Raw genomic sequence first — 11,364 nt, 5'->3', positions numbered from 1 at the left:
AGTTATTACTAATTATATAACATATACACTACCAGTCAAAAGTTTGGACACACCTTCTAATTCAATGGTTTTTATTCATTTAAATTATTTTCAACATTGTAGATTAATACTGAAGACAACAAAACTATGAAATAATCTGGTTTTTCCATAATCTGGATTACAACAGGGCTATCCATTGTGTACTAACCCTACCTCTGAACAACACAACTGATGGTCTCAAACACATTAAGAAGGCAAGTCATTCTACAAATGAACTCTTGACAAGGCTCATGTTCATTAGAAACCATTCCAGGAGACCACTTCATGAAGCAGACTGAGAGAATACCAAGAGTGTGTAAAGCTGTCATGAAGGAAAAAGGGGGCTACTTTACAGAATCTAAAATATAAAACAGATTCTGCTTTGTTTAACACTTTTTTAAAAATTCAATAATTCCATATATGTTCTTTCATAGTGTGGATGTCTTCAGTATTAATCTACAGTGTTTACAATCATTACAATAAATACAAACCCTTGAATGAGAAGGTGTTTCCAAACTTTTGTCTGGTAGTGTATAAGCAGTAAGTGCACCCGAAATGTCTTATTGTGTGACGTCACTACAAAGCTTTAAAATGTGGAAATATGCCAGGATTTAGGACGTCATGGGTCTCCTCTTTTCATTAGTTCATTAGTCTGAAGGTTCTGGTGAAAGACTTGGACCTGGACTGCTTCAGACAGGTTAATTTTCCAGCAGCTGGTGTAGAGATGGACAGAAGCTGGGTTTTCCTCACGGTGTTATTCAGAAACATGTATGACGCTGTAATGCTCCACTTATAAACTGTTGACTCAGATGCTGTGCAGACATGGACACACTGTGAACTGCTACTCTCTACTGAAAAAGAAGACATTTAAATTAAATGCCTCTTAGCACCATGAGAACTAAAGGAAGAGAGGAAATGACAGGAAGAAAAATCAGGACAAAAATCATTTAGTTTCCAGGAATTTAAAACCCTTTATATAAAAAGCTAATAACATATCCTACTGTGTCTGTAAACCGTTTTCCCTCCCTCCACTTGTGGTACAGTACTTTGTTGTAAGTTGAGTCCAGCCTGATCACAATTATGTGCATAAAAACATTCTCATTAAAAAAAGGCCTGCTGGGGTTTGGAGCGTGTGTTGAGTCCAGTTTTGGTGTGAGCAGCTGACTGATAGAAATCTGACAGGCACTTCAAACATCGGATTGATTTGAGAGAGGATGGCTTAAAAAAAGATTCTCCTCACTTTACAATATCTTTATCATACCTGTGTCAGCCTCTCGCTTCTCTGACGTCACCTCAGGGTCCACACATCCTACTTTAAGACGTTTTGAAGTATAAAAGGGTGTAAATCTTTTATTTGAAAAGCTACATTTAAAAACGTGATTTTAAGGGAAATAAAAATGTCATGAATGTTTTTCTTACCAAACAAAAAACGCTCAAAGTTTTTAAGTCTGACTGCAGCGCTTAATTTAAGTGACCAAGATTAGTTTCATATAATGCTACATTTTAATACCAGCTGTGTTCAGTAGCTGTCAGTGTGACACTACGAATAAGAGCAGTAACTCCAGAAGAGAGAGAGAGACTAATGTGAATTTAGAGGTGGCTATCTTCTTCAAACATCATTATATGAAAAAGACTCTAATAAGAAGAGACTGAAGGCTGATTTATACTTCTGTGTCGCCCCTACGCAGCAGGGGCTGACGTTGACATGAGCTCCACATACTTGTGGGTCCATGTGTCTGCAGCAATTCTCCTCCGAAGCTCTTGAGGGCAGTGTGGTCTCTCTGATAGCCGGTCGCCTGCTTCCGGTCCCACTATTGGTCCCATTATTGTTATTATATTTTTATTTTATTTTTTATTGTAGTTCTTATTCTTATTCCTATTCTTATGCCTTGTACAAAGAGAGCACAGTTTACTAAAGTCAAATTCCTTGTGTGTTCAAGCATACTTGGCGAATAAAGCTGATTCTGATTCTGATTCTGATTCTGACTACGATCTCTGTTTACTTTTCCACAGAGATTCAGAGCGTGTTCTGTTAATCTACAGCTGATACATGTTGCTGTTTATCATACAGACATGATCACATGAAGAATAGAGAGGAGGAGATGAAATACACGGCCGATGTCCAGGATCCCAGAAGTGTTGTAAATGCGGGGAACACAATGCCACCGAGTGGACCAATCACAGGGCTTGCGGTCCGTGTTGATTCTACGTGTAGTTACATTTTGGAGGAGGTGCACGTCAACTACGTGTGTAGGCCTCTGCGTAGGTATGGGAGCTACGTGAACCCGCGGCGTAGGCTACGTCGTTGATTCGGCACAGAAGTATAAATCAGGCTCGAGTCTTTCATGGAAATTGTTGCAGATTTTGCATGGATTTCCGATCAATACATGATGATTGTTTTGATTTTGGATTGATCAAATCTAGTACCGTGAAGGTGAGGCAGTATGGGTGCACAAACAAAGATGAAGGACATCGGGTCAATGTCATTATAATCGTGGAAAAAGAAATCGGATTCTTATAAATAAGGTTAAAATAGTTCTCTGTAAACAACCGTCACTTTCAAGATATGTGGAACACGTTATTTGTTGGTTTGGGCTTCAGCATGACCCCAGACAAAACACACCAAGGCCAAGCTGAATCAAAGAGTGGGCTGTTAGGTTGACCGTAATATCAATACAAATATTCCCCAATCCAGACGACTGCATTTGATGATTTCAGGACTGTGTACTGTCGCTTTAAAGATGAACCTTGACATCAATGGAATCGGTAAAATACCCAGAATGTGAACTAATAGGCACTTTCTGCCTGCTGTAACAGGTTCACCCAAACACTGTGACTTTCCATTTTGAAGTAGGTAAGAAGTAGAAGTAGAAAACAGTAAGAAGCAGGTTGTCGTACATTAACAAGGTCATGGCTACAATGCAGCAAATCTTCCCTCTGTTTGTAGTCAAAGTCCCTCTGATAGTTGACACACACACATGGAGACAAGCTGGGAGGTCTTTAAGTTGTTTGGGTTTTCTACTGAACACTAGTTAATGGTTGACTCTGAGCAGTTTCCTCGTCTCAGTTGTAGAGCTAAGCATCCATCCATGTGGTCCCAGTCTGGGCAGAAGCTCTTGAGTGTTTCTAGTTGCTCTCAAATGTAATATGAAGAAAAAACTAAATTCAGGTCTGCAGCAGACGCAGATGTGTCATCACAATGTGGAGTCTAAGGTCTGTGTTGAACTTTGTTGTGCTAATCCATCAAAAAGGCATGATTGCATTCCCCAGCTCACCATGTGTGAACTTGACGACGTTAAGAGAGACATAACCAATTTATCTTTTGAGGTTGGTGGTTCCAGAGAGGCTAATGTAGGAGATCTTTCAAGGTGTGACAGATGTTCCCTCCCGCAGTGGAAGAATAGAAGCTCCTTTTCTGCATCTTCAAACTGGGAGCGGATCCTTCTTTCCTCTCTGCTGATCTGAAACTCAGCATGGCTGCAAATCCAACAGCATGATGTCATCACCGATTGTAGATCCTGTTTTTCTGAGAGTTAGAGTGGGGGTCCAATCCTGACATCATAGTGTTTCTTGTTAGACTCTAATGTTTGTAGAGTTGTTCTTGTTTCGTTGAGTGTGTGAGATTTAAAGAGTGTTAGGCTTTCTGTCCTGCTGGTGGATCTGTGAGGGTCGGATCTGGTGCTGGGTTGGATTTTCAGTCCTCCCTGTCCTTGGCATCAGAGACAAGTGAAGTAATGCCTTAATTCTGCATGTGTGTGTTTTTGATTATGTGCATGTGTGCATGTGGCAGCATGTGCAGTGTGCTCGTGGTGTGTGTTGTTTGGCAGTGTTTTAGATGGACATGAGCGGTGTGGTGTGACGTGTGTCTTCATGGCAGTGGTGTACAGTGTTTGTGGAGGATCAGTATTGCTGCGTGTCGTTGCGTGTGGCAGTAGCGGAGCCGTCACTCGTTGCAGGCGTCCCCCTTCTCGTCAGTCGCCGCTGGAGACTCGTGTATGCGGTGCTTGCACTGGCCGAGGGAGTGGCGAGTTGATGCTCTTGATGGGCGGGTTAAGCAGGAAGACTGGCCGGCGCAGTCACAGGGAGCATCCTGGGAAATGAAAGGAAGGGATATTTACTCCAATGAAAGTATGAATCGTTTCTATATGCATGATCCAGTTTTAGAATGTACAAAATAAAGGTTTAGCTTTGTTGCATTTTCAAGTTAGTGCTTAATTTCACACCATGCAGGCAGCCAATGGTTTCCAGTCATCCTGGAAACACAGTCTGGGGTGATTTAAACCTCTACTTGAAAATCTAAAACTCATATGCTTCATGATGCTTTAAGGCGTACTGTCATTTTTTGGGGTGAATTTAAAGACAAATAGAAATGTGCATACACTAAAACAACAATAAGGCAGTGAGTGTGACTGGAGACTGAGTGTGAGCCAATCTAAACAACTTTAAATCAATTATTTTAAGATTTGAAGAGTGAATTAAGAGTTCTGAATCAACCCTAACATGGGACTTCTACCAGATCCGTGTCTGGTCCGTCTCTGATCCGCTGCGGTCCGGCTCTGTGCTACCTCCTCCGTCAACACCCACTGGTTGTGTTTTCAGAACGCAGCACAGAGCAGGACCTCCGGACAGCTGGAGTCATGTAACTGAGGTTTTCCCACAGTAATCACTGAATCAAGGATTCTCCTCCTCCTCTCCTCATCCATGTTGTCTTTCTGGTCCTCTGAAAACCTCTGACCTGTTGACTCCAGGCCTGGCTCCGCTCATCATGACTTTGGTTTGTTGTTGTAGTTAAGTGAAATACGATCTGGTGATAACATAGAGGGCCTGATCTACTAAGATCCCAAATAACGAGCGCTAATTTGCGTGTGCAAATAATAATTTTGCACATGTTATTTCTGGGCGTGTTGCGGGTGATCTACTAAGACTGCGTGCGCAAATGATAACGAGTGCAAAAGTGGTGCAGACCGCCCTATTTTACGAGGATTTTGCGTGTGCTATCGGCTGTCACCATGGAGAGTTGGAGAGAACAGAGTGGCCTTAAGGGATAAATGAAGTTTAAAGACATGGAGTTGGAGGTCTTTGTGGAGGAGGGAAATAAACACATCGGTGAACTCCAGCAGAGACATCTCAGCGTTAGAAACGTGATTTGGGAGGCCATCTGTGAAAAGGTGAATGATGTGAGAAAAAACAGAAGATCTGCCGATTAAATAAACGCATCTACTCTACTCCAAAACACAATCAGTGTTTTGATGGAGTTTAGAGAGCGATTTGACGAGGCTTAGTCTGCCACTCTTGCTCTAGAACAGTTAGGCGTCACTTGGATGAAGACAGTCGCCTCACTGTCCCAGGGAGCAACTTTCGGGTGAACGTTTTTAATGCCTGATATCATCATCCAGCAACTGTCCCAAAGATTCACCAGCTTAAATGGAACTGTGAACATGTTTGAGTCAATTCACCCCAACACACTGCTGCAAGCACGAGATGAGGAGTTACGCAGAGCTGCCTGGCGCAGCTCAGTGAGCGCTCATTCTCCAAGTTAAAACTAACTAAAACCCCTTGATGAGCACGATGGGACAGGAGAGACTGAGTGGACATATCATGTTATCTATTGAGAATGACAGATCAAAGAAAATGGACATACAGTGCATCGTGGGCAAGTCCGCGGAGCTTAAGGCTCGTCCAAACAGTGGTGAGTAGGCCGAGTACTTCATGTTGATTTTTTGTTTGTATGTGAACATGTGGGCCGCTGTGCCAATTTGACTAAACTTTATATCTGTTGATACAGTGACCTACTGTGCTCTCATTAGTTGAAACAGTTAAAGTGGGTGTCAGAATGATGCGGTCGCTATCCGTGGTGCTGAACTGTGTTTTTATACACGCAAACCTTTAGTAGATCGGGCCCAGAGTGTTTTATTCTGAAAATTAACCGGATGTTTTCATTTTGTTTTGGTGAAACCTGACTTCCTGTCCCGCTCCATCTGCTCTGTTGAGATTGATGCGTCGTGCTCCGGCATCCGTCAAAAATAGAAGTCTTGTGTATCTGATCCGAAGGACTCCGACCTGCTGGATCAGAGACGCAGCCGGAACACAACGGAGCGGATCCAGTGGAAGTTAACACATTGACTAGAATAGAAACCTATCAGATCTGGGGATGTGACAGATTGGAGACGGACCGGACACGGATCTGGTGGGATTTGGGCCGAAGTAGTAGTGAGGCAAACGTTTGTCACAGTTCAGAGGGTTCACTGGGATGGAAAGCTTGGTTGGAACTACATTCTGTTCATTTGGATTTCTTAAAGTAAGAATTTGGGTTGTATACAAAGAGTGGATTTGTTTCAATATGCACACCCAAGGTTTGTTTTTATAGTGCTTCTATCCATGGTGGTCAAACCACATTGATCCGTTCACTATCTTCAACATTGCTCGTGTTCATTTTCTCCTTGTTCCTTTCCTTCTCTCTGCAGATTTGTTGAATTAGCTAACTCTTGTGCTCTGCAAAGATCTCAGTCGTGGCTTAATTATCTTCAAAGGTCAGGTAGTGCAGGCTTTTTAAATTAATGTGCCCTTAAACCAGTGTTGATGCATCACTGACAGAACTATTAGTGGCATATTAGACAACTCGAGCAAGTACTAATAGTCTAACTGATTTTTTACAGAAATGTGACCTAACAGCATTCAAGTCGACTGGAAACAGTTGGAGGTAGGAAATGTAAAGCTTTGGAAAAATCAAAACATGCTTTGCATTGGCTTTTGCAGAAAACATGCTTTGGAAAAATCATGTTCTTCTGGAATATTAATGAATCAGTAGCTTGAAAATGTTCACCTCTAGTCCTGGTCCTGCAGCTCCCACAGCGCCTGCTTGCTCTTTTCCTCCTCCCATGATACTGACCATCTCCTCGCCGGCGGTCTGTCTCATAAACCTTTTATTGACGATCCTGGTGACGTTGTCGTTGCCTCCACCCAGCAATGCTCCGTGTCCTCCTGCACCGGCTGACACACACTCTGGTTTGGGCTCATCCATGTTAGGCAAACCACTTAAGACTCCGACCCCTGCAGGGCTGCCCAGGGCGTCTCTTTGCGCTCTCTCAGAGGACAGTGTGCAGCCCGCCTGGCCTCGGCTGCTGCAGACATTCTTGAAGAACTCTTGGACCAGGCCGCCGTATCGCTGAGGGCTTGGTTCTGGTCCGCTGACGGCTAAAACGGAGGGTTTCCCTGCTGCAGGAGGGTGCCGGGCTGGACTGGCGACTTGGCTGGCTCCTTATGCAAATAAGAGATTTAAGATGGGGATTACAATGATTCCTACACATTGACTCTGAGTTGACAGGAAGTAATGAAGCTTGGACTGCTCAGATAAATCAAAATGTCAGGTTGGGCTCTGGGAAACACTGATGCATTGTGCTGTGAACAATAATCATAAATCATAAATGATCACCCGCAAATACAAAAAAGAGAAGGAAGGATTCCTGATATCTGGTTTTGCAGACAGTTTTAAAAAATCTGTTTGTTGGTTTTGTAAAACATTACAAACCAGTTAGTTGATATTCAGTTTCATTTTCTATTCAGGCATCAGGGCCCCCCTTTAAAAAAACAAAAAACTACAGTTATCCTTCCAACCTGTCAAACATAACAGACAGCACACATCAGTTCTACTAGAAAACAAGTGGACAATACAAGTACACATCCTGTCTCAGAGCAACACAGAACAACTAGTCCATGCATTTGTTACCTCCAGGTTAGATTACTGTAACCCCCTCTTATCAGGCTGCCCCAATAAGTCTCTGAAGACTCTTCAGCTAGTTCAAAACCCTGCAGCTCGAGTATTGACTAGAACTAGGAAGAGAGAGCACATCTCTCCAGTGTTAGCTTCTCTACACTGACTCCCCATAAAATCTAGAATAGAATATAAAATCCTTCTTTTAACCTACAAAGCTCTTAATGGTCAGACACCCTCATATCTTAAAGAGCTCATAGCGCCCTATTACCCCTCTAGAACACTACGCTCCCAACATGTAGGCCTGCTGGTCGTACCTAAAATCTCTAAAAGTAGTATGGGAGGTAGAACCTTCAGTTATCAGGCCCCTCTCCTTTGGAATCATCTACCAGTCAGGGTCCGGGAGACACACTGACACACTGGGATCCTATCTCACCCCCTTCCCCCCAACCCCCTCATCACTTACTTTAACTCTGCCTGTCCCATTAAAGTTACTAACCATAGACCTTTCTGGAGTCCCTGAGCTCCCTTGTCTCGTAGGTTCCTCTGAGCTGCCGTAGACGTCCTCCTGCTGTGGACGTTCCAGACTCCAGCTGATACGGACGTGCTGGACTCCAGCGGCAACAGCTACTACTACTCATCTCATCACTATCACCGCTCCCTCTCTCTCTTATTCTCCTCTATCCATCTTTCCAGACCCAACACAGTCTCAGCAGATGTCTGTCTAACATGAGTCTGGTTCTGCTCGAGGTTTCTGCCTGTTAAAGGAAGTTTGTCCTCTCCACTGTAACTAGCTAAATACTGTGAGGTTCAATGCTTGCAATGTTCATGGTGGATTAAGGTGGGGTCAGACTGAGTCTTATCCTGTCTTGGTGTTGGGTCTCTGTTCATTGTTTGACATAGAGTGGTCTAGGCCTTGTTTGTTGTGATTTGGCGCTATACAAATAAAGATTGATTGATTGATTGATTGATTGAAGTGTAAAGGTTATTGAATGCCAGAAACAAGATACTGCCCAATAATATCAGGAGAGGTGTCTTCCCTTCAGACATTCTGACATTTCCACTGAAAGATAATAAACATCTTTCCCATCCTGACATTTCAAAATGTCTCTTTGAAAGAAGTATAAAAAAACCCTCGTCCTTGACGTGTCTTACCTCCATCACTCCTCCAAAGTGACTCCGTGCTCCCAGTGTGCTCCACCACGCTGAAGAGGCTGGAGAGTCCATCAGCCAGGCCGCTCAGGACTGGGCTGTCTCTGGTGGTGGTGGAGCGAGCCCATGCTGAGCCTCCTCCTCCACCTCCTCCTCCTCCTCCTCCTCCAAGGGATCGTTGCTGGAGGCTCCACAGGCTCCGATCCCTCGAAGAGGAACTCCCATCCAGTCTTGACGTGGAACCTGCAGCGAAAAAAGGTGGACATCTCAGTGTCTTAGATCTTTGGAGCTCATCAGAACAAGGATAACTAAACCATGAATCAGCCTAAACAGATTTTAGTGAATGAATCTAAATCTTAAAAATAAACTCAGAAGCGAGATGTTCTCACCAGAAGACACTCTGCGTTGGAGTTTAGGCGACCCGTACTTGGGGGAACAGCACGGCCTCTCGATGCGGCTGTGAACTTTATCCAGAGACGTTGAAATCTGTCGAGTTCTGGCCGAGGCGAGCGGAGAGGTGGTTGTTGAGGAGGGGCGTGGGGACCAGGCCTTGGAATGTAACCCCGCCCCCCTGCTGCTGGGGAGGCTGTCGGTTTGAAGCCCAACGCTGACGTACTGAGCAGCCGTCTGTGTGGACCTGGTGGACATACCAACACCCTGAGGGGAGACATGTCAGGGATGGAGAGTGTTTGGAGTGATTAGAGTAGGAGAGGCATAAATCAGAGTTTAGCTTTCATTGAGCTAAAAAATAAGAAGACTACCTGACTCCCGTGATCCTTGGCGGATTTCCTCTCGAGGGAGGAGGAGCGTATGGCCTGGCGAACACAGTTGGTCATCTCCTTCATGTCATCACTTAAATTAGCGGAGATCTCGCCCATATCAAGACTATGGTAAGCCGACGGGGACGTGATCCCGTCCACCAAACTGTTAGCAGAGCCACCGATGCCATTGCTGACCACACTGGGGATTGAACCAGTGACGCAGCCACTTCTGCTCTCCAGCAGCTCCCTGTGCTGCTTGGACAGGGAGCTCAGCCACTGCTCGTACGAGGAGGAACAGGCGGACGGAGGTTGCGGCTGTTGGATCTGCAGGGCCTCCACCCCGGGCATGCCTACATCAGAGCCGCTCAGCTCCAGGAAAGTGTTGCTGTTCTGCTCCAGCGGCTGAGGGTCTGCGGTCTCCTGGTTCCCCCTTCGGTGCTCCATACGTCGAACAGAAGGAGGACTGTAGTAGATTCGGATTCCGGTGCGGTCAGGAGCAGTGTAGCTCCTCTGGACTGTCTCCAGATCCAGCTCTGATCCCACTAAGCTGCTGCAGGAGCCGCTGGGGCCGTCCCAGGTTTTACAGGTGTCCCCGATCTCTGGAGTCTGAGTTGGCATGAGAGAGTGAGGACAAGAGAAACAAGTACATGATGGTTATTAGTGTTCATTTAATTCACTGTGATGTCTTTACTTTAACACGGGGTCAGAGGATTTCTGACTGTTTTCTGACTCTAGTCACTGTTAGGCCGAAACCTTGTATCTCCATTAAAATAATACTTCAAATATTTCTCCATGAATCAATGACATGGATCTTGTTTTATGTCTGTCAGTAGGCTTTTAAAATATAACCCATGAACGTGTTTAAAAAAAAAGCTTAAAACTTATGCCAGTTTTGGTCCATTCCTGGACTGTAGTGGTTTTGGAGATCCAAGGTTTCTTCCCAACAGTGCTGACATGAAATACAGTGGTGGCAAAAAGTTTTCAGACACCCTTAAAATTTTACACAATCTCAAATATTGTCATGAAATATTTGTGGAAAAATCCTTTTTGTGTTTCAAAAGGTGTGGCTGTGTTAGACACACACAAACAAATACAAACTCTATATATATTTTGTTTATTGTTTACAAGAAAAACTAACAAAACTAAATTCTTGACAGTTTCAATATGTCATTTCTCAACATTGTTGTGGTATCAAAGTCAACAAATAATGTGTTCCAAACTGAACAAAGGGGGCGCTGGTGGTCTAGTGGTCTAAGGGCCCCACATACAGGGGCTACAGTCCTCGTTGCAGAGGTTACCGGTTCGACTCCTGACTGCTACCATGTACTACATGCCCCCCCCCCTTTCCCCACATGTCCTGTCTCTCTTCAGCTGACCTATCATAAAGCCCAAAAGTCCAAAAATATAACTAAAACTGAACAAAGAATAAATAAACCATCACATCATCAAATTAATATCTAAATGGTTTTTAACAGACCACATCACATCAAGGCTGATTTATACTTCTGCGTTGAATCAACGGCGTACCCTACGCCGGGAATCCACATAGCTCCCGTACCTACGGCCGTGGCCTACGCACGTAGCTGACGTGCACCTCCTCCAAAATGTAACTCCCCGTAGAGCCGACACGGACCGCAAGCTCTGTGATTGGTCCGCTCGGCGGCTTTGTATTTCCCGCATTTACAGCACTTCCGGGATCCCGGACATCGGCCACACATCGGC

The 11,364-nt window shown here is 44.5% G+C and overlaps 1 protein-coding gene across 3 annotated transcripts in view; it reads right to left on the bottom strand.

Annotated features, from left to right (window-relative positions):
- Nucleotides 1–1,875: 1,875 nt before the first annotated feature.
- Nucleotides 1,876–11,364, bottom strand: part of soga1 (suppressor of glucose, autophagy associated 1) — a 187,879-nt gene continuing 178,390 nt past the window's right edge. For 2 of the 3 annotated variants that reach the window (XM_034696867.1, XM_034696865.1), the window contains 5 exons: nt 9,643–10,248; nt 9,271–9,538; nt 8,885–9,124; nt 6,842–7,275; nt 1,876–4,108 (listed from right to left, as the gene is read on the bottom strand). In XM_034696867.1, coding sequence (XP_034552758.1) covers nt 3,962–4,108; nt 6,842–7,275; nt 8,885–9,124; nt 9,271–9,538; nt 9,643–10,248 — 1,695 coding nt within the window. In that variant the 3' untranslated portion in view covers nt 1,876–3,961. The remainder of the gene's footprint in view (nt 4,109–6,841; nt 7,276–8,884; nt 9,125–9,270; nt 9,539–9,642; nt 10,249–11,364) is intronic. The other variant, XM_034696866.1, reaches the window with a different exon arrangement.

The sequence above is a fragment of the Notolabrus celidotus genome, chromosome 11 (assembly GCF_009762535.1).
Source record: "Notolabrus celidotus isolate fNotCel1 chromosome 11, fNotCel1.pri, whole genome shotgun sequence".
Classification (NCBI taxonomy): domain Eukaryota; kingdom Metazoa; phylum Chordata; class Actinopteri; order Labriformes; family Labridae; genus Notolabrus; species Notolabrus celidotus.
Note: the sequence above shows the minus strand (reverse complement) of the source record. Positions and strands in the feature narration are given on the sequence as shown.